This window comes from Pristiophorus japonicus, chromosome 22 (assembly GCF_044704955.1).
Source record: "Pristiophorus japonicus isolate sPriJap1 chromosome 22, sPriJap1.hap1, whole genome shotgun sequence".
Taxonomy (NCBI): Eukaryota; Metazoa; Chordata; class Chondrichthyes; family Pristiophoridae; genus Pristiophorus; species Pristiophorus japonicus.
The window spans coordinates 27,923,869-27,947,857 of record NC_091998.1 but is presented as its reverse complement, the minus strand read 5'-3'; the positions used below and the strand labels follow the sequence as shown (position 1 = coordinate 27,947,857).

The 23,989-nt window shown below is 45.0% G+C and overlaps 1 protein-coding gene across 2 annotated transcripts in view; it reads right to left on the bottom strand.

Moving 5' to 3' along the window:
* The window catches only part of LOC139234924 (glutamate dehydrogenase, mitochondrial), a 108,040-nt gene that overhangs the window by 20,710 nt on the left and 63,341 nt on the right, over positions 1–23,989 (bottom strand). For both annotated transcript variants that reach the window (XM_070865825.1, XM_070865824.1), the window contains exons 6-10: positions 19,896–20,075; positions 18,133–18,270; positions 16,518–16,655; positions 7,803–7,883; positions 3,529–3,652 (exon numbers count right to left, since the gene is read on the bottom strand). In XM_070865825.1, coding sequence (XP_070721926.1) covers positions 3,529–3,652; positions 7,803–7,883; positions 16,518–16,655; positions 18,133–18,270; positions 19,896–20,075 — 661 coding nt within the window. The remainder of the gene's footprint in view (positions 1–3,528; positions 3,653–7,802; positions 7,884–16,517; positions 16,656–18,132; positions 18,271–19,895; positions 20,076–23,989) is intronic.

The window sequence follows — 23,989 nt, the reverse complement described above, 5'->3', positions numbered from 1 at the left end:
CCATCAGCTTAAACAACTTGCACTGAAACAGCGCCCCTTTAATGTCGTAAAACGTCCCAAGGCACTTCACTGGAGCATATCTGACACTGAGCCAAAAAGGAGGATATATTAGGATAGGTGACCAAAAGCTTGGTCAGATAGAAGTTTTAAGGAGCAGAGAGGGGCAAGTTTTAAAAAGGAGCAGAGAGAGATGGAGAGATGTGGGGCGAGCATTCCAGAAGGGCAGGAGAGTTATCCTCGGTGCCCTGGCCAATATTTGTCCCTCAATCAACATTACTAAAAAACAGATTATCTGGTCATCACCACATTACTATTTTTGGGAGTTCGCTGTGCATAAATTTTCTGCCGCGTTTCCTACATTACAACAGCACTTCAAAAGCACTTCATGGGGCATTGAAGTCGTGAAATACGCTGTATTAATTATACTGATTTGTTTTAAGAGCCTTTGCCCTTGACTGTGGTTCTTCAATTAAAAAATCTATCAATGGCAGTGATCTGCTGTGGGCTCTTTCTGGCCCGGGCCCTGCTTGCAGACAGAGCACAGCCTAGTCTGGACTTTTCAATGTCTGGCACTCATCTCATTAGCACCAAGCTAAGTCAAACCTGGTAATTTCAGTACTGATCATTATTCATGCAACAGCCAGACACATCCATGTTATCCCTCTCCTCCCTGCCAAATTACCTGCTATGTACTATAATGCTGTCATCACAGGCTGCTGCAAAGAATTTACAGCAGCACATTTTACCACAGGTAGTCTGAAAGAGTTAACCATTAAACGAACAGGGTGGATAAAGGGGAACCAGTGGATGTGGTGTATTTGGACTTCCAGAAGGCATTTGACAAGGTGCCACATAAAAGGTTACTGCACAAGATAAAAGTTCACGAGGTTGGGGGTAATATATTAGCATGGATAGAGGATTGGCTAATGAACAGAAAACAGAGTAGGGATAAATGTTTTATTCTCGGGTTGGCAATCAGTAACCAGTTCCGCAGGGATCAGTGCTGGGACCTCAACTATTTACAATCTATATTAACGACTTAGAGGAAGGGACTGAGTGTAACGTAGCCAAGTTTGCCGACGATACAAAGATGGGAGGAAAAGCAAATGTGTGAGGAGGACACAAAACATCTGTAAAAGGAGAGACAGGCTAAGTGACTGGGCAAAAATTTGACAGATGGAGTATAATGATGGAGTGTAATGTGTATAGTCCTGTGAGGTCATGCACTTTGGCAGAAAAAAAATCAAAGAGCAAGTTATTATTTAAATGGAGAAAGATTGCGAGGTGCTGCAGTACAGTGGGACCTGGGGGTACTTGTGCATGAAACACAAAAGGATAGTATGCAGGTACAACAAGTGATCAGGAAGGCCAATGGTATCTTGGCCTTTATGGCAAAGGGGATGGCGTATAAAAGCAGGGAAGTCTTGCTACAGCTATTGGTGAGGCCACAACTGGAATACTGAGTGTAGTTTTGGTTTCCATATTTACAAAAGGATATACTTGCTTTGGAGGTAGTTTAAAGAAGGTTCACTCGGTTGATTCTGGGGATGAGGGGGTTGACTTATGAGGAAAGGTTGAGTAGGTTGGGTCTCTACTCATTGGAATTCAGAAGAATGAGAGGTGATCTTATTGAAACGTATAAGAGGGGGCTTGACAAGGTGGATACAGAAAGGATGTTTCCACTGATGTGGGAGACTAGAACTAGAGGGCATGATCTTAGAATAAGGGGCTGTCCATTTAAAACAGAAGGAGAAGAAATTTCTTCTGAGGGTTGTTAATCTGTGGAATTTGCTGCTTCAGAGAGCTGTGGAAGCTGGGACATTGACTAAATTTAAGACAGAAATACAGTTTTTTTAAACGATAAGGGGTTTATGGAGAGCGGGCAGGGAAATAGACCAGAGTCCATGTGGCCTACTCCTGCTCCTATTTCTTATGTTCTTGTGTAATAGTTTGCGCACTTACCGCAACATTTCTCATAATTAGGTCATATTTGTTGTCCCATTAGTGTAAATGGGTAGTGTGTGTGTGTGTGTATATATATAGTCCTGTGGGTGCCAAACTCAGACAACTCCCTCGGTGCCATTCTTACAGATTTGTATAACATCAAATGCAGCAGACCAACTCAAGACCCATCCCTTAAACCTGCTGCATATCAGCACAAAGCTTTGGCTGTGCAGAATAACCAGTTAGTCACCGGATTTTGAACGATAGGTGAGTTTTGAACGATAGGGGAGTCAAAGGATATGGGGAGCAGGCAGGGAAGTGGAGTTGAGGCCAAGACCAGATCAGCCATGATCTTATTGAATGGTGGAGCAGGCTCGAGGGGCCAAATGGCCTATTCCTACTTCTTATATTCTTATTTCAGAGGATAGGAAACAAAACCCTAACATTAATAGTCAGCAAACAGATCAAATCCAAAAAAGAAACAAGTTCAGCCACATGATTTCTAAAAGCACATTAAATTAGTGCAACATTGCAGAATTACCATAAGGAAACCAGTGTGTCTGCGACAGCTCAACTGGAAGCTTGGATAAGTGTCACCCATCATGTGTGCTGGGTTAAACCCACGGTCACAGGAGTCGGTATCCGAAATAGTGTCCACCTTCAAAGTATCATTTAACAGAAAGCAATGCCCCCTCTATTTACGATGAATTCAAACTTAGCTCCCAAAGATGAAAGATTCCCTATATAGTGTATAGCGCCACATGGGTTTCAGCCCTCCACCAACCTGCCCAAATGACCATTTGGAGTCTGGAAAGTGAATGTCAGTAGGCTATTCAACAGTGAAGAACATTACAAATGAGGCTCACCCTGACCAAATGCCAATGTCACATTCCAGCAGAAGTGGAAATGCTGACTGATTTCCCCCTTTTCTAGCCCATGGACTGAGGTCAACTCTAATGGCTCTGTCAGCTGTGGCTCAGTGGGCAGCACTCTTAGCTCTGAGTCAGAAGGTTGTGTGTTCAAGTTCCACTCCAGGGACTTGAGCACAAAAATCTAGGCTGACACTCCAGTGCAGTGCTGAGGGAGTGTTGGAGGTGGCGCCTTTCAAATGAGACATTAAACCAAGGCAAAGTCTGCTCTCAGGTTGGACGTAAAAGATCCCATAGCACTATTGCGAAGAACAGCAGGGGAGTTATCCCCAGTGACCTGGCCAATATTTATCCCTCAATCAACATAACAAACACAGATTATCTGGTCATTATCATATTGCTGTTTGTGGGAGCTTGCTGTGTGAAAATTGCTGCCGCGTTTCCCACATTACAACAGTGACTACACTTCAAAAGTATTTCATTGACTGTAAAGCGCTTTGAGACAGCCGATGGTCATGAAAGGCTCTGTAGAAATGCAAGTCAGTCTTTCTTTCTTGCTGTCCAAGTGAACACATTACACATTCATTTCATTGTACTGTTGAATTATAAATTCAGGTCTAAAAACTACAAGACTACTCTATGCGGCTCTCCATGGAGCGTTGGCCTTCAGCATAGTACTCGGATGCGTGTGCACGAAAACCTCAAAACCACTCACTTAGCAGGTGGTAGTTGGAGTCTCGCTCATATTTGAAGGTCAGGCGGCCATAGCTGACATGGTTCAGATTTTTCAGCCACTCAAAGTAGGAAACGGTGACGCCACCAGCATTCAAGTATAGATCCTGCAAAGAGGAGGGGCAAATAGTTAGACAGTTCCGAATCGCAGTGATCCAGGTCGCGCAGTGCACTGAAGCACCAGCCTGCGGTACCACCGAGCGATACAAGGCTTCACACATGTTTGCCTTCCTGAGATCACGTTCTTAGCTGCAGCACGGTAAGGAGGGGGTGGTGGATTAAATGCCCCCCACCTCCACCCCCCCAAAAAAGTCACCAGCAAGCTGCTCTTTAACATCTCAAGGCATTTCATGGTAGCATCGGCAGAGGCCTTAGATCAGGTTGACCGTTAGTTGGTGTGTGATACAGGAGCACCAGAGAGAAACAGGAGTGGATACACATACATAAAGGGGGCTTAAATAATTTATCTAGGTCACTGCAGCGAAGCAATGTGATTTAGTATCTTACTAAATTTTTTGAACATGACGACGACAGTCCAAGTACACATTTAAACACACGTGAACTTCACCCGTCACCCTTTTAAAACAAAAATGAGGAGGAATCTCTTCTGAGGGTCATGAATCTTTGGAATTCTCTATCCCAGAGAGCTGTGGAGGCTCGGTAATTGAATATATTGAAGGTGGAAAGAGACAGATTTTTGAACGATAAGGGAGTCAAGGGTTATGGGGAGCGGGCAGGGAGGTGGAGTTGAGGCCAAGATCAGATCAGCCACGATCTTATTGAATGGCAGAGCAGGCTCGAGGGGCCAAATGGCCTACTCCTGTTCCTATTTATGTTCATGGGAGGAGGGCAGAATCAGAGTCACTCTGATCTACATTAAAAAGTGAACATTCAAATATAAAAATATACATACTCCAGAATTATTTCCTCTGGCTGGGGAGTCAGCGACAAGGAGCTATCCATTTAACAGGGCCATTAAGAGTGAGGAGAGGGGGACATAGGAACACAACCAGGAGTAGGTCATTCAGCCTCTCGAGCCTGTTTCGCCATTCAATGAGATCATAGCTGATCTGTATCTTAACGCCATAGATCTTGATTCCGTAACTCTCAATACCCGTGCCCAACAAAAATCTATCAATCTCAGTTTTGATATTTTCAATTGACTCCCTACCTCAACAGCTTTTTAGGAGAACGTTTTCCAGAATGTGTGTGAAGTGCACGCTGACATCACCCCTGAACGGCCTGGCTCAAATTTTAAGGTTATGCCTCCTTGTTCTGGACTCCCCCACCAGAGGAAATAGTTTCTCTATCTACCCTTGCAAATCCTTTAATCATCTTCAACACCTCAATTAGATCAGCCGTTAATCTTCTATACTCAAGGGAGTACAAGCCTACTCTATGCAAACTACCCTCATAATTTAACCCTTTTCGCCCTGGTATCGTTCAGGTGAAGGTTAGAAGAAATTTGTTTCTACAGAGAGTTGTTGGAGTGGAGGTGGTTTTGCCCCAGGGAATAGTCAGGCAGATACCAGTGGATCTTGTAAGGGAAGTGTAGGTAAACAGCTGAAGCAGGGAAACATGGAGCCTACAGGGAATGAAAAAGGAGAATATTTGGTTGCCCTAGCAAAGAATTGACAGACAGGGTTGAATGGCCGTTTTCTGTGCTGTAAACCTGTATGGTTCCATACAGCAACTTCCTGCAACAAGCTTACCTTTTCATGTGAGAGAAAACACACGAGGTGACAGGCCTTTTTCTCTATTTTAAAAGGTCAGGTGTTGAAATGCGACTGTTGATTCGATAGACTTAGTCGAGCAGTGAAGTAGTTGTTTTCGTACTTTACACACAGGGCTGGTCTTGCACACATTTTAAATATATAAATGACGAGTTCAGATTAAGGTCACAGCAGAACTTGATCCTGGATTACTCCAAGAATGGTAAAAGAAGCTGGTGATTAGTTCTTTCTGGTAGAATTGCTCGAGGAGTGACTTCAAAGGCAAACTTCGGTATGAACAGTGATACCATTTGGCACATTTCGTGCATACCAAGTGCGCAGCTGAGACAAGGCAAAGGCTGCAGGACAGCAAGCTACAGATTGGGTTTTGATTGCATTTTTTGTTGAACAATTCTACGAGCTCTTAAAAATAGCTCAAAAACAGCATCTACTTAGGCAAGGGCCTGGGGAACTGTACACTGACATTGGCCAATGCACGCATCCCAAAACCTAAAAGGCTGAATGGGTTAAATTATGAGGACACGTTGTATAGACTAGACTTGTATTCGCTGGAGTATAGAAGATTAAAGGCTGATCTAATTTAGGTGTTGAAGATAATTAAAGGAGTTGACAGGGTAGCTAGAGAGAAACTATTTCCTCTAGTGGGCGGGGGGGAAAGAGTCCAGAACAAGGGAGCATAATCTTAAAATTAGAGATATACCATTCAGGAATGATGTCAGGAAGCACTTCTTCACACAAAGGATGGTGGTGGGGGGGGGGGGGGGTTAGGCAAAGACATTAATGGTTATGGAGCCAAGGTAAATAACAGGAGTCAAGATACTGATCAGCCATGGTCTAATTAAATAGCCTACTCCCATGTAATCACACTAGATATTTAAAGTACATTTTTGAGTCGTGATCCATTTCCTGCATGCAATTTAAAATATATATATATGTATCGATCTTCACAATAAGCAGGCAACGACCCAGGAAAATGACCCGAGTGTTCGCTCACCTGCCTTCAGGAGGGATGGGGAGAAAAGTGATAAAACTCAATCACTGCTTAATGGTGAAGCACCTTTCTTATTGACTGGTGGTTGACGCTTTCAACAATGACTTGTATTTAAATAGCGCTTTAACATAGTAAAACGTCCCAAGGTGCTTCACAGGAGTGTGGCAAGACAAAAATTTGACACCAAGCCACACAAGAAATTATGGCAGAAAGCTTGGTCAAAGAATTAGGTTTTAAGGAGCATCTTAGAGGAAAGAGAGGTAGCCAGGTGGAGAGGTTTTTTTTTTGGGGGGGGGGGGGGGGGGAGGAGTTCCAGAGCTTAGGGCCTAGCCCTAACCTAAGGCACGGCCATCAATGTTCGAGCAGTTATAATCAGGGATGCTCAAGAGGGCAGAATTAGAGGAGCACAGATATCTCAGGCTGCTGTGTGAGGCTGGAGGAGATTACAGAGATGGGGGGGTGGGGGGAGGCCATAGAGGAATTTGTAAACATGAGAATTTTGAAATCGGGCATTGCTTAACCAGGAGCCAATGAAGGAGAATGAGCACAGGGGCAATGGGTGAACGGGACCTGGCGTGAGTTAGGGAGGTGCAAATAGGTGGTCTTAGTTATGGCACAGATGTGTGGTCAGCAGCTCATTTCAGGTCAAATATGACACCAAGGTTGTGATTCAGCCTCAGACAGATGCTAGGAAGAGGGATGGAGTTAGTGGCTAGGGAACCGAGGTTTCATCCTGAATGTTTATTTGGATCAGTTGGTGCATCTCATGCGCTGCTCACTTCTTCATTAGAAGTTACTACATTCACTAATTAGTGTGCAAATAGTGGATTGTAAAAAGTGCTTGCCCTCCTGGAACATTTCAGAATAATCCAGGTGCCCAGGCTGCATTGTACCACAGGCCAGTCTCACACGACTGCAATCCTCATGCAGTAAGCTCCTGCTCTCACCTGGTGCAAGCACTGAGCAGAGAGCAAAAACACAAGGAAAAATGAAATATAAATTAAATCAAAAATGTAGCTGACTTGCAAGGACCGGAAGGTGCATTAGGAGTGAAACTGATCTTTGGCCGTAGTGAATAGTCAGCCCGTTTGACACCGCACCAGAATTTATTTTCCATTGAAGTCATGGGAATCGGGCACGGTGTAAAACAGTCTGCCAATTTGCTGTGGGCTTGATTCACTACTAGCGAAGACCACTTTCACCATTATGTTTCAGTTCTGCCACAAGATCTGCCATCCCTCTTCCTAAAATGGAGCGACAAACTGATACCAACAGTTTTAGTCTCTGTCGTTAGTTAGTAAAGAGTGAGTGCTGAATTTCATTATAAAACATGTGACTAGTGGTCTTAAGCCATAGAAAATCTGCCAAATTGCACTGCTTAATCAGGAAGCAGCAGGTGATTCACGTAACGCTCACTGCAAACGGAAGAGCATCTGGAAGGTCACTTCTGATGAGATTTTTAGAAAGCAGTAGCCATTGAGAGAAGGGCAATATCAATTTCAGCTTGAAATAGCAAGACAAACTATAACTCACTGGAATAACCATGATGTTCCTCTCCATGAAGATCTTGTCGGCTTCGGGAGTTGTCGGCCCGTTGGCACCTTCAGCAATAATCTGCGAAAAGGTGAGAAGTTTGGAGTCAATTATCAGGGTGAAGTAAACAGTATTTCCTGGTTTTCAAATCGCACCATGGCCTTGCTCCTCCCTATCTCTGCAACCTCCTCCAGCCCTACAACCCTCCGATATTTCAGTGCTCCTCCAATTCTGGACTCTTGCAGATCTGATTTTCTTCACCCCAGCATTAGCGGTCGTGAACATGTGATAATGTGTGAAAACAACGACAAATTTGTCCTTTCTTCCAGTGATCTCTACATGTGCGAGTACTGGGTGAGTGCTGAATCAAGATCTGCACACTCAACTGTGATGGCCCCCATGGCCAACTGTGTCTGCTACCACACACTGTCCAGGTTCACAAAGTATGGCCCTTGTTTTAAGTATTCTAAAATCGAGGATTTTCCAGGAGAGACAAGGCAAGGAAAACTGGAGAGAAAATACATAGATTTTAAAGTGGGTGGTGCCAAGGAATACACGCATCTAGTGCTTTTATATCACCTTATGTGGGGGAACAGTACCAGGGGAGGTGGATGCAGCCTCAGCATGACACCTCAACCAAAAGGTGGTACTTCCGACAGCACAGCATTCCCTCAGCTCCTCACTGTGTTCAAGTCTACAGTGGGGCTTGAACCCAAGACCTAACTCAGAAGGGAGTGTACCACCATTCAGCCAAGACTGACACCCAGAAAGACATTCCATTTATATACACCTCCTATCCTCAATGTTTGAGAACATTAACACTTTACAGATATATACATACAAATCACTCCATGGACTTGCCCCTCCCTATTTCTAATCTTTTTCAGCCTCAGAATCTCATAAGATGTCTGCGATCCTCAAATTCTGGCCTTCTGAACATCCCACATCATAATTGCTCAACCATCGGTGGACGTGCCTTCAGCTGCCTGGGCCACCCTCCCTATCTTCTTTTAAGATGCTTGTTAAAACCCTACCTCTAAACAAGCTTTTGATCATTCTGTGGCCACACACACATCAGGTTGTGTTGGGTTGAGGGAGGAATGTAGGTTAGTACAGCAGGAGAACTTCCTGTTCTTCTTTGAATAGTACCATGGTATCTTTTACATCCAACTAAACATAAGATGGGGTCTCAGTTTAATGTCCCATCCAAAAAATCCACCTCCAAGAACACAGCACTCTTTCACTACTGCACTGAAGCATCAAGTCATAAGTGGGGTTCGAACTCAAATGTCTGACTTGGAAGAGAGAGTGATACCAACAGCCAAGTGGACACTTAAAGATAGATACAAAAATGTCCAAACTGCAGTTGTCTCGACCTAGCAAGCCAGCCAGCCCTTGAAGCCCAGGCAATGAAGAAATACAGGAGGTTCTCCTGCTGTACTGGCCAACATTCCTTCCTCACTCAACACCATCAAAAATAATTATCTGGTTATTCATTGTTATTTGCGAACTTGCAGTGTGCAAACGAACTGTCGTGTTTGTATATATAAATGATTACAAATCAACAGATTACTTTGGAAATGCAAAGTGCTTGAAAAGGAAAAAAGATTGCAGGGCTACAGTGACAGGGCAGGGGAACCAATTGGACAGCTCTTTCAAAGAAATAGCACGGGCCCAATAGACCGAATGGCTTCCTTCCAAGAACATAACATAAGAAATAGGAGCAAGAGGCCGATCATCAACCTCAACTTCATTTTCCTGCCCGATCACCATATCCCTTGATACCCCATGACTCCAAAAATCTATCTCCACTTTGAATATACTCAATGACTCAGCATCCACAGCCCGTTGGGGCAGAGAATTCCAAAGATTCACAACCCTGAGTGAAGAAATTCTTCGTTGTCTTGGTCTTAAATGGCCCACCCTTTATCCAGACAACAACCTCTCAGCATCTACCCTGTCAATCCCCTTCAGAATCTTGTATGTTTACTCCAGAATATAGGCCCATTCTACACAATCTCGCATCATAAGGCAGCCCTCATCCCAGGGATCAACTAGCGAACCTTCTTTGCACTGCCTCGAAGGCAAGTATGTCCTTCCTTAGTTAAGGAGACCAAAACGGTGCACAGTACTCCAGGTGTTGCCTCACTAATACCCTGTACAATTGTAGCAAGACTTCCTTACTCTTATACTCCAACCCTCTTGCAATAAAGGACAACATGCCATTTGCCTTCCTTATTGCTTGCTGTACCTGCATGGTAGCGGTCTATGTTACGTGCAGGAGGACACCCAAATCTCTCTGAACACCAACATTTAAAAGTTTCATCATTTCTACCAAAGTGAATAACCTCACATTTCCCTACATTATACTCCATCTGCCACCTTACTGCCCACTCACTTAGTCTATCTGTATCCCTTTGCAGACTCTCTTCTCCTCAGTTTATTGTCCCACCTAGCTTTGTATAGTCAGCAAACTTGGATACATTACACTCAGTCCCTTCAATAGATTAATAGATTGTGAATAGCTGCGGCCCCAGAACTGACCCTTGCAGCAACCCACGAGTTATAGCCTGCCAACCTGAAAATGACATGTTTAACCCTACTCTGTTTTCTGTCCATTAATCAATCCTCTATCTATGCTAATATATTACCTCCAATCCCATGAGCCCTTATTTTGTGTAATAACCTTTTATAATGGGGAACAAAGAAATGGCAGACCAATTGAACCAATACTTCGGTTCTGTCTTCACGAAGGAAGATACAAATAACCTTCTGAAGGTACTAGGGGACAGTGGGTCCAGTGAGAAGGAGCACTGAAGGATATCCTTATTAGGCAGGAAATTGATGGGATTGAAGTCTGATAAAAACCCAGGGCCTGATAGTCTGCATCCCAGAGTACTCAAGGAAGTGGCCCTAGAAATAGTGGATGCATTGGTGATCATTTTCCAACAGTCTATCGACTCGATCAGTTCCTATGGACTGGAGGGTAGCTAATGTAAAACCACTTTTTAAAAAAGGGAGAGAAAATAGGTAATTATAGACTGGTTAGCCTGACATTAGTGGGGAAAATGTTGGAATCAATCATTAAGTATGAAATAGCAGCGCATTTGGAAAGCAGTGACAGGATCGGTCCAAGTCAGCATGGATTTATGAAAGGGAAATCATGCTCGACGAATCTTCTGGAATTTTTTTTTTTTGAGGATGTAACTAGCAGAGTGGACAAGGGAGAAACAGAAGATGTGGTGTATTTGGACTTTCAAAAGGCTTTTGACAAGGTCTCACACAAGAGATTGGTGTGCAAAATTAAAGCACATGGTATTGGGGGTAATATACTGACCTGGATAGGGAACTGGTTGGCAGACAGGAAGCAGAGAGTCGGGATAAACGGGTCCTTTTCAGAATGGCAGGCAGTGACTAGTGGGGTGCCACAGGGCTCAGTGCTGGGACCCCAGCTCCTTACAATATACATTAACGATTTAGATGAAGGAATAGAGTGCAATATCTCCAAGTTTGCGGACGACACTAAACTGGGTGGCGGTGTGAGCTGTGAGGAGGACACGAAGAGGCTGCAGGGTGACTTGGACAGGTTAGGTGAGTGGGAAAATACATGGCAGATGCAGTATAATGTGGATAAATGTGAGGTTATCCACTTTGGGGGCAAAAACGCGAAAACAGATCATCTGAATGGCGGCAGATTAGGAAAAGGGGAGGTGCAACGAGACCTGGGTGTCATGGTTCATCAGTCACTGAAAGTGGGCATGCAGGTACAGCAGGCGGTAAAGAAGGCAAATGGTATGTTGGCCTTCATAGCTAGGGGATTTGAATATAGAAGCAGGGAGGTCTTAATGCAGCTGCACAGGGCCTTAGTGAGGCCTCACTTGGAATATTGTGTTCAGTTTTGGTCTCCTAGTCTGAGGAAGGACGTTCTTGCTATTGAGGGAATGCAGCGAAGGTTCACCAGACTGATTCCAGGGATGGCTGGGCTGTCATACGAGGAGAGACTGGATCAATTGGGCCTTTATTCACTGGAGTTTAGAAGGATGAGAGGGGATCTCATAGAAACGTATAAGATTCTGACGGGACTGGACAGGATAGATGCGGGAAGAATGTTCCCGATGTTGGGGAAGTCCAGAACCAGGGGACATAGTCTTAGGATAAGGGGTAGACCACTTAGGACTGAGATGAGGAGAAACTTCTTCACTCAGAGTTATTAACCTGTGGAATTCCCTGCCGTAGAGAGAGTTGTTGATGCCAGTTCACTGGATATATTCAAGAGCAAGTTAGATATGGCCCTTACGGTTAAGGGGATGAAGGAGTATGGAGAGAAAGCAGAAAAGGGGTACTGAAGGAATGATCAGTCATGATCTTATTGAATGGTGGTGCAGGCTCGAAGGGCCAAATGGCCTACTCCTGCACCTAATCGAACGACTTTTGGAAATCCAAATATACTACATCCACTGGCTCCCCTTTATCTACCCTGCTAGTTACATCCTCAAAAAACTCTTAGAAATTTGTCAAACATGATTTCCCTTTCTTAAAACCATGTTGGCTCTGCCTAATCATGTTATGATTTTCTAAGTGTCCTGATACCACTTCCTTACCAATGGATTCCAGTATTTTTCCGATAACTGATGTCAGGCTAACTGGCCTGTAGTTCCCGGTTTTCTCTTTCCCTCCTTCCTTCCTTAAATAGCAGTGTTACATTAGCTACCTTCCAATCCGCTGGGACCGTTCTAGAATCTAGGGAATGTTGTAAGAGCAAAACCAATGCATCCACCTCTTTTAGAGCCCTAGGATGTAGGCCACCTGGTCCAGGGGATTTGTCAGCTTTTAATCCCATTAGTTTCTCCACTTACATTAATTACATTAAGTTCCTCACCATTTTAGATATGCCTTTTGCAACTTCTACTGTGAAGACAGATACAAAATATTTGTTTAACATTTCTGCCATTTCCTTATTTCCCCATAATAATTTCTCCTGTCTCAGCCTCTAAGGGACCAATGTTTACGTTTGCTATTCTCTTCCCTTTTACACACTTGTAACTCTTACAATCTGTTTATATATTTCTTGCTAGTTTTATCCCATATTCTATTTTCTCCCTCATCAATTTTTTGGTCATCCCGTGTTGGTTTCTGAAACTCTCCCAATCCTCAGACTACTACTATTCTTCTCAACATTATAAACTTCTTTCAATCTAATGCTATCCTTAACTTCTTTAGTTAGCCACGGATGGATCACTTTTCCTGTGGAATTTGTGTTTCTCAATAAAAGGTATTTTTGTTGAGAATTATGAAATATTTCTTTCAATGCTAGCAACTGCTTATCTACTGCCATACCTTTTAATCTATTTTTCCAATCTACCTTAGCCAACTCGCCCTTCATACCTATGTAATTGGCTTTATAAAGTTTAAGACTCTAGTTTTGGACTTGGGCAAGTTACTCTCAACGTAAATGCGAAATTCTATCATCTTATGATCACTCAGCCCAAGAGGATCCCTTACTATGAGATTGCTAATTAACCCTGTCTCATTACACAATACAAGATCTAAAATAGCCTATTCCTTGGCTTATTGTTCTAGGAAACTGTCCTGAACTCCTCCTCCAGGTTACCTTTGCAAATTTGATTGGTCCAGTCTATAAGATTAAAGACCCCCACAATTATTGAATAATCTTTAAGCTCCTATTTCTTGATTAACGGTATAGCTACCATTAGGAGGCCTATATACTACTCCCACCAGTGTTTTCTGCCCCTTGTCTCCACCCATACTGATTCTACTTCCTGATCATCCGAGCCAAGATCCTTTCTCTCTACTGTCCTTATGTCATCCTTTATTATCAGAGCTACCACCCTTCCTTTTCCATTCTGCCTGTCTTTTCGAAACGTTAAGTATCCTGGAACATTCTGTGCTGCATCATTCGATGATAGTTTGTCCATTCTGAATTTTGTGGATGTGGTAGTTTGGAAAGGCTGTTTTTAAGTACTGCTCATTTGCAACAGGAGATAAATGCAAATTAAAGGCAACACGAGTTTAAACTTTCTGAAGTTCATGAAATTTCAGGATATTTACTTATGCAACTCACAAGGACAATAAGCTTGGATACCCCTGCAGCACAGCATGGCTGTGCTCGCTGACCTACACTGGCTCCCAGTCCGGCAATGCCTGGATGTTAAAATTCTTATCCTCATGTTCAAATCCCTCCATGGCCTTGCACCTCCCCATCTCTGTAGCCTCCTCCAGCCATACAACTCAGATCTCTGTGCTCCTCCAATTTTGGCCTTTTGAACAATTTTAAATTCGCTCCACCATTGCTGGCCGTGCCTTCAGCTACCTAGGCCCCAAGGTCTGGAATTCCCTCCTTAAACCTCTCCGCCTCTCCTCATTTAAGACGCTCCTTAAAACCTATCTCTGATCAAGCTTCTAGTCACCTATCCTAATATAGGTACAACGTCCCGAATCCAGCTGTCCGAAAACCAGAACTGTCCAAAAACCGGACATTTTTGAGGCAGCCAAGATGACGACATTGGGCGGCGAGGGCTGAGGAAACCGGTAAAAAACGCAGCACTGGGGGGCCGCGGGTGGCGAGGAGCGGAGGATCGGCAAGGAGCAATAACAGTGAGGTCCAAAATCCGGCAAAATCCAAAAACAGGCATGCTCTCGCCTTGCCGGATTTCAGAGTGCACCTGCATCGTCAAATTTTGTGAAGTGCCTTGGGATGTTTTACTATGTTAAAGGTGCTATATAAATGCCCGTTGTTGTTAAGGCTTACAGCTTGCCTTCAGTTCTAGCTCTGCTTGATACAAGTAGGGGCTGATTTTGCTCTTGGCTGCAGACAAGAGGAAAAAGATATCGAGACCCATTACTCCAGGTTTCCACCCTCTGTACTTCATGCACATTTCTGGGCAGGTATTCCAGAGTGTGGGCAGAAATCTCCCACCTGAAGAATCAAACAAATATTAATGAGGTGGGAGTGACAGCAAACGGACTTCCAGCTTATTTCCAGTAAGCAGCTCGCACATTGAAATCAGCCTTAGAGGTTACACCCAGCCACACCTGCAACCACAAGACAGGCATTTAAAAAAAAATTCTTGGCCAGCAAGGAGCAGCATCAGGTCTGGAGGCCCTCTGGCGGCTGTTTTTAAACAGCAGTCAGAAGACCTCGGTGAAAGCCAGGGATGAACTCCGAAATTAAGCCAAGTTCTGCTATGTTGCAGTCGGGGGCAGCGTAGAAGCTCACCGCCTGATGTTCATCGGTGTAAGGGGGGGAAAAAAAAGAAATCAGCTCCTGTAGTGTTTGAAAATCTACAATAAGTGGTCAGCCACTTAGAAACCATGCTACAAGCAGGTTCTAAATTTAGTAGAGATAGAAGCAAAGTTTATTGTAATAATGTGCTCGAGAGGAGTGTTGTATTCAATCTTTTTTTGTCCTTCTTACTCTAGACCTTGCCATATCCATATCTTAAGACTATTCTCATAGGCGAGTCTTAGCATCCCCATGCCGAATGTTTTAAAAAATATGTTCTGGGATGTGGGCGTCGCTGGCAAGACCAGCAATTATTGCCCATCCCCAATTGCCCTTTAGAAGGTGGTAGTGAGCCACTTTCTTGAATCGCTGCAGTTCTTGTGGGGAAGGTACTCCCACAGTGCCGTTAGGGATGGAGTTCTGGGATTTTGTCCTTGCGACGATGAAGGAATGGCCAATATATTTCCAAGTCAGGATGGTGTGTAACTTGTAAGGGAACTTGGAGGTGATGGTGCTCCAGTGTGCCTGCTGCCCTTGTAGAGGTCGCGGGTTTGGGAGGTGCTGAAGAAGCTGTGCCGAGTTGCTGTAGTGCATCTTATAGATGGTACATACTGCAGCCATGGTGCGCCAGTAGTGGAGTGAGTAAATGCTGAAGGTGGTGGATGGAGTGCCAATCAAGCGGGCTGCTTTGTCCTGGATGGTGTTGAGCTTCTTGTGTTGTTGGAGCTGCACTCATCCATGCAAGTGGAGAGTATTCCATCACAATCCTGACTTGTACCTTGTAGATTGTAGAAAGGTTATGGGGAGTCAGGTGGTGAGACACTCGCCGCAGAATACCCAGCCTCTGACCTGCTCTTGTAGCCACAGTATTTATGCGGCTGACCTAGTTAAGTTTCCGGTTAATCGTGACCACCAGGATGTTGGTGTGTGGAAGGGGGAGCAAGTCCAAAGGAGCAGAGGTAGGGTGAACAAATGATTGAACAATGGTGACCCCCAGGATGTTGATAGGAGATTCAGTAATGTTAATGCCATTGAATATCAAAGGGGAAAAGATTAGATCTCGCTTGCTGGAGATGGTCATTGCCTGGCACTTGTGTGACACCAATGTTACTTGCCACTTATCAGCTCAAGCCTGAATGTCATCCAGGTCTTACTGCATGCAGGCATGGATTGCTTCATTTTCTGAGGAGTTACGAATGGAATTGAACACCGTGCAATCATCAGCAAACATTCCCACTTCTGACCTTATGGTGGCAATCAGCAAGAGGTTTCCTTACCCATGCTTGACCTGAAGCCATGAGACTTCATGGGTGTCTGGAGTCAATGTTGAGAACTCCCAGGGCCACTCCCTCCCGACTGTGTACCACTGTGCCGGGCAGGACAAACCCACCTGAGGTGGCGACACTGTATAACTGGGACACCTTTTATCCTCGCCTACATGCTGAAGACAGGACTACAAGATTTCTGCTCACCCTTGCTTTGACTTTCCGTGCATTGACCGTGGTCAGCTGCTTCTCGCCAGCTGCAGGAATGAGAATGTCACACTCTGCCTCCAGGATGCTGCCATCATATGGCCGTGCTTTGGGGAATCCAACAATCGTCCCATTTGCCTGTGTAGACAAATCAACAAGAAAACAAGGATTCAAAATTATTACACACTGCAGCTTACACAAGGAACCTAGGCATGCAATTTTGGTGAGAAGAGGCGCTAAAAATTAAAATTTAATAATTAGAAAACCTACTCAAAAGGGGTTCAGATGAGGTCTTAAGTTGTAAAAGTGAAAACTTGAGCCACGCATATGTCATCTGAACCTCATTAGAAATTACTTCCATTGTTCTATAGAATGAAAACAAAGGACTGAGAAATCTATTCACTTCTGAAACAGTTTGTGCACTATCGACAGCAACAGTAGCGACTCGTCTTTTTTCCAAACTCGTTCACGGGATGTGGGCGTCGCTGGGAATGCCAGCATTTATTGCCCATCCCTAATTGCCCTAGAGAATGTGGCGGTGAGCCGCCTTCTTGAACTGCTGCAATCCGTGTGGTGAAGGTATTCCCACAGTGCTGTTTGGGTCAAAATCGTGGAACCTCCCTGTGACGATGAAGGAGCAGTGATATATTCCAAGTCAGGTTGGTGTCCGACTTGGAGGGGAACTTGGAGGTGGTGGTGTTCCCATGCGCCTGCTGCCCTTTGTACGTGGTAGATGTTGTGGGTTTTGGAGGTGCTGTTGAAGAAGCCTTGGTGTGTTGCTGCAGTGTATCTTGTAGATGGTATACACTGCAGCCATGGTGTGCCAGTGGTGGAGGGAATAAATGTTTAAGGTGTTGCATGGGGTTCCAATCAAGTGGGCTGCTTTGTCCTGGATGCTATCGAGCTTCCTGAGGTGTTGTTGGAGCCGCATTCACCCAGGCACGTGGAGAATATTCTATCACAGTCCTGATTTATGCCTTGTAGATGGTGGAAAGGGTTTGGGAGCCAGAGGTGAGTCACTCACCGCAGGTTACCCAGTCTCTGACCTGTAGCGACAATATTTATGTGGCTGGTCCAGTTAGATTTCTGGTCAATGGTGACCCCTAGGATGTTGATGGTGGGGGATACGATTATGTTAATGCCATTAAAAGTCAAGGGGCGGTGGCTGCGCTCTGTCTTGTTGGATAGTCATTGCTTGACACTTGTGTGGCATGAATGTTACTTGCCAATTATCAGCCCAAGCCTGGATGTTGTCCAGGTCTTGCTGTATGAGGGCACGGATTACTTCATTATCTGAGGAGTCTGATGGAGTGAACAACACATACACCTCCAGAAGAATTTCTCTCACATTTATCCAGTACAATGTACACATAAACTTCCATTGTTTTCAGTAAAATGGAGCAGCTTTATTGTTTGTTCAGTGGAGACACTTTACAAAAAATCTTATGTACCATTTTACTGCATCCAATAGAGTTGTCTCAAGTGGAAAATGTCCAGTTGCCATTTTATAAATAGGCACCTGACAAGTGGAAGCGGCAATGAATGAAAAAACTCAGCCCACGATGGAGCAACGGAGTTCTACATTGCACACTGGTGAGGTTTAACATTCACATACCAGTTTGTAATCCTCTAGCTCCTTGGGGTCAATTCCGTCATCATTCCAAAGCGAACCATCCAATTCACCAACACCTACACACTTGGCTCCATAGCGGTGCAGGTACCTCATGGAGTGCATGCCTACATTACCAAATCCCTGTGGGATATAAAAGAAACACAAGAGTTAGTTCATTTATCACCAGTGATGACACTGATGGTCTTTGTGCATATCTACTTTGAACTTTCAATAAATTTTTTTCTTGAAATTCTTCCCTCCTCACAAATTTTTCCATCTCTACCCATAAAGCTAGTGACTTTTGCTGAGGAATGATCCTATGGACACTTGTATCCCTTCTGGTGCCTCAAGTAATATTCCTCTTGTGGAATAAATTACGGTTGAACCCACTCCTGCTTTCACCTGATGTCCACACATATGCGCTTTTCAGCAGGAAGTCACGAGCTAGCAGGATTCTTGATGGAATTTTCCCGCTCACTAGCCCAGTTCACTGAGGTCAACTAAAATATCCCAAAGGCTGCCCTGGCTATCCAGCACAAGCTAGAACTCGACCCAGTGAACTTGTCGTCTAGATGCAGCAACACCTTTATCTAGGACACATAATTCCCAAATGAATACAAACTTCCAGTGATACCCAAGACAAAAAAGATGCTGCAGTAAAATTGCCCCGACAAATGGATCTGTAATGATGATTTTTCTCCAGAGAAAACAGTAGGTCCTAGATCTGAGTCAAATAGATGTTCAAATCACTAAACGGTCTCAATTTACCATGTGCAAGAGACCTACTGCTTTGCCCAACTGCCGGCATCTAGAATTCAGGGCATTAGTAACCCACTTCCAGATTCAAAAGATGGAGAATCACGTGGCAGCTCGTTATGTATTACAGTAAGCCAGAGTTACAATGATAGCGTGGAGGCCCCGACCTGCGAGAACACCAGCGGCAGGTCGGGGCCATAAAAGGAGCGGAGGTGCGGCGGGCCGGCAGCTGCAAGGAGGCATACTACTTCAGGGAGCAAGAGGGAGACTGCAACAAAGAGTGACATCATCAAGGTTCAGGTCGGTGATTGGAGCGTGGGCAGACACAACAGGAGTGGCGAGAGACGGTGGAGGGATGTGATTGGGGCCCAGGAGAGGCGTGAGAGTTTGGGGCCAGCCCACACTGATATGTGTGCGCACTAGGTCCATGCAGCAGAGCAAGTCTCCAGTCGTCTTGGATAACCCTCATCATTAGACCAAGACCTAGCTCGGTCAAGCCCGTGTGGTGGCTGGTGCAACGGTCACGTTAAAAAAAAATCCACGCACAGGCATCTTCCACCCTTCAGGATGTAGTTCAGGACCTGGAATATTAGGTCCTTCATTGAAACACCTGTGAACTCATCCTTTTTTGGCATGAAAGCAAGTCATCCTTGTTTCGAGGGACTGCCTATGATGACACAATGACAAAGACTCTGTGTTGTACCCCTGGGTCTCATCAACATTTATCTAGATATTGGGCAAGTGAAGTCTGGATCACAAAGGGGATGAGAGTTTGGTTATGGGAATGATTGGTGCCACAGCATCCAGGTAGAATATTGAATGTAAAACACCTAAACACCTAAAAGTAACAGTAAAATTAGCTACACAGATATCAGCTTTCAGCTTCCCTTTTTCTTTCTCTATAATAGATAGAAATGACAAGGCCCACAGCTCAGGACACCAGCAACACTGGCAGGAGCAGGACAGAAGACAAAGTAAAGCCAGTTTATAGCTCACTATCCACCACAAACCTGAATGACAAAAGTTTTGTCTCCGAAGCCTGGGGTCATTCCCAGGACACTCATGTAGGATGCTTCATTGATGAAGTTCTCAATCCCATGGAACACACCACGTCCTGTAGCAGAAATACGCCCATGGATGCCACCCTGGCTGATAGGTTTACCAGTCACACAGGCATGAGCATTTATATCCTGCAACAGAAACAAGTTAATTTATACATGTACACATCACAATAAAAACAGAATATGCTGGAAATCTCAGCGGTCAGGCAGCATCTGTGGAAAGAAAGTGTTAACGTTTCAGGTCGATGACCCTTCGTCAGAACTGGCAAATGTTTGAAATGAACAGATTCTTAAGGAGCACTGAATGGGGGAGGGGAAGAACAAAAGGGGGCGGGGAAAGAGGAGATGTAGTTTAAAAAAAAAGAAGAGGAAAGTGAGCAAAATATGGGCAGAAGTTATGGTCTGAAATTGTTGAACTCTATGTTGAGTCCAGAAGGCTTTAAAGTGCCTAAACAAAAGATGAGGCGCTGTTCCTCATATCAGATCTCTTCCCACACAGTTGGTGTACTCATATGCTTGCAGACAGGGGGCCAGCCCTGCTACTACTGCTCCTTCTCCACACATTAACAGGAGCAGAAACCCTGATGTTCAGAGCACTAAGCTGTCTCAATTTGCCACGTGAACCTGAAGAGACCTAGTGGCCGAAATTGCCCCTCTCAAGGCCTGTTACCACCGCAAATCGGCAGCCACACTGCAGAGTGGAGTGGCCGCTGACTTTTCGTGGCAAGGCCGCTGATAGCCCAATTACCCTTCCGAGTTATCCCACTGCCGCCCTTCAGTTGCTGTCACCACCGCGTATTCGCCCCTCAGGTATAGTCACCGCCCCATGATCATGATCAAGTTCTGGATCGGAGGGAAAAAAAAAAACAGCCGAATGTCACTCAAGAGGCGATCTAAACCGCAGCTCGGGTAAAAACCATCGAAACGGGAGACCTTTTCAGGCGGGGGGCAATTTCTACCCCCTATTGATTTGCGCACCTGCAAGTATCTGGAATTCAGCGCATCAGTAACCCATCTCCAGATTCAAAAGATGACCTTTTCCACTTCAGTTGGCCTTTGTCAGAGAGCTATCTGTTTCACCACATCTCCAGTTATTAGACAATGAGGGTGGCTTACATCTCATACCAGTCACGAACCAGGGCAGAGCAAAGAACTCCGACAGCTCAGTTGATAACAGAAGTAGCCGAGAGCCACAGATAAAGTCCCAGGTTTGATCTGTGCGGTCAGCTGAACAGTGATTAGGGCACTGCAGCTGACTCCAGCAGCCCTGGGCTACAGTGAACAAAACAAAAGCACAAGGGTTCCCACTAACCCGGTGACTCCCACTGCAAGCACAGGCGCTTGAACATTTGGGGAGCATCAAGCTCAGCTGCAGTGCCCCACAGTCAAACAGCCCGCCAACACTCGCAGATAAGGTTCACCCAAGAAGAACAGCCACTTGGATAATGTCCCGGAGGGCAGCAGGCAAGCGTGGAACCGCACTGAAGCAAGAAATCCACATCGTCAGGAGGGGAAGGGAGAAGAGAAGGTTGACCGATTAAAAAATGGGGAGGCTAGGAGGAGCTGGTTTTCAGTGTTGCATGCAGTTGCTGCATATATAAAAACAGTACGATAGTGCACACTTCCTGTTTGTCCTGTCACACTGATTTTGCTCAGATTTCACATTTTCAAATCAAATCACAGTGGATCAGAAATATAACCAAACTCTACCAATAATTCAATGCATAACCCGAATCAAATTACGTTCCTGCTATAACCAAGATCTCGTTACCCAAGCCCAGATGCTCCTTCCAGTACCCACCCCACCAGTGCAGTCACACCAGTCACCTCCCTACTGCTGACCAACTCCAAACCCCTCACCAGTGACAGCAACCAATGCCTGTGAGCAGAATGCCTGCCCATAGATCTAGACTGAGGGGAGGCAACAGGTGAACATACAAATTCAGACACGCCATTTTATAAATGAAACTCAATTCATCCTCATGGCAATCAGGGAATTGGGTTAAAGTTCAAATGTAAGCCTTGGAAAAGCTATTCAAACCATATCTCGCTATACATAGAAAATAGGCCCTTCGAGCCTGCAGCACCATTCAATAAGATCATGGCTGATCATTCCCTCAGTACCCCTTTCCTGCTTTCTCTCCATACTCCATGATCCCCTTAGCCATAAGGGCCATATCTAACTCCCTCTTGAATATATCCAATGAACTGGCATCAACAACTCTGCAACAGGGAATTCCACAGGTTAACAACTCTGAGTGAAGAAGTTTCTCCTCATCTCAGTCCTAAATGGCCTACCCCTTATCTCAAGACTGTGTTCCCTGGTTCTGGACTTCCCCAACATCGGGAACATTCTTCCTGCATCAAACCTGTCCAGTCCCGTCAGAATCTTCTACATTTCTATGAGATCCCCTCTCATCCTTCTAAACTCCAGTGAATAAAGGCCCAGTTGATCCAGACTCTCCTCATGATAGTCCAGCCATCTCTGGAATCAGTCTGGTGAACCTTCGCTGCACTCCCTCAATAGCAAGAATGTCCTTCCTCAGATTAAGAGACCAAAACTGAACACAATATTCCAGGTGAGGCCTCACCAAGGCCCTGTACAACTGCAGTAAGACCTCCCTGCTCCTATACTCAAATCCCCTAGCTATGAAGGCCAACATACCATTTGCCTTCACCGCCTGCTGTACCTGCATGCCCACTTTCAATGACTGATGAACCATGACACCCAGGTCTCGTTGCACCTCCCCTTTTCCTAATCTGCTGCCATTCAGATAATATTCTGCCTTCGTGTTTTTGCCCGTAAAATGGATAACCTCACATTTATCCACATTATACTTCATCTGCCATGCATTTGCTCACTCACCTAACTTGTCCAAGTCACCCTTCAGCCTCTTAGTGTCCTCCTCACAGCTCACACCGCCACCCAGTTTGGTGTCATCTGCAAACTTGGAGATATTACACTCAATTCCATCATCCAGATCATTAATATATATTGTAAAGAGCTGGGGTCCCAGCACTGAGCACGCCACTAGTCACTGCCTGCCATTCTGAAAAGGACCCGTTTATCCCAACTCTCTGCTTCCTGTCTGCCAACCAGTTCTCTATCCACGTCAGTATATTACCCCCAATACCATGTGCTTTGATTTCGCACACCAATCTCTTGTGCGGGACCTTGTCAGAAGCCTTTTGAAAGTCCAAATACACCACATCCACTGGTTCTCCCTTGTCCACTCTGCTAGTTAATACAGTATATTACCGTGTATGCATAACATTTGGCTAGTCACACATAGGCAAGCTCAAACAGTTGCTTGGTAACCAAGAGCGGTCATGTAGAACAGTGATCTTCATAACCGGACCCAGCACCATGCGTGGCCCACCTCCCTTTCAGCTGTGGTCTTGACAAACTTGCTCCTTCATTTGCCTCTAACCACAGCTTCATGGCTGTGAGAGATCGACAGGGTTGGTATTCAGTCCACTCTCCTGTTCTTGAATTTCAGCGCTTGAGGCAAAAGAATGCTACTCAGAAGCAAGGTGAGAGGGCCTCTTTTACAATAGAGCCACTAATCCATTGCTTCCTCAGAGCAAATGCCTGGTCCCCACTTGGCCACTGCCCACAATGACGTGCCTGAAATTGGAGGATGAATTGTAGGTGGACACCTCTATTGCACCACTCTGCAGGGCAGTGCGTTTCAGAGTCTGAGACTGCCCGTCAACAATACATTTTAGAATAGCGGTAATATTTCACTTGCAGACACATTTAGAGTGATTTGTAACACATAGCTGGCCTGCCATCTCTTGGTAATATGATGCCATTACAGTTACAGTCCCCACTACTTAAACCATCCGCAGTTAGCACGGGCCGCTGCTTGTATCAGGAAAATGGCACTAAACATCTGCCATCACCACAGGCGTCAATTATAAAAAGACTCAACAACTATTTTGGGCAGTTCAATAAGCAGCCCTGGACTACTGATTTCAGCTAAAGTCTGGTCTTCAAGCAATTTCAATCAGCTGCTTGCATCTCATTAAAGTGTGATTTC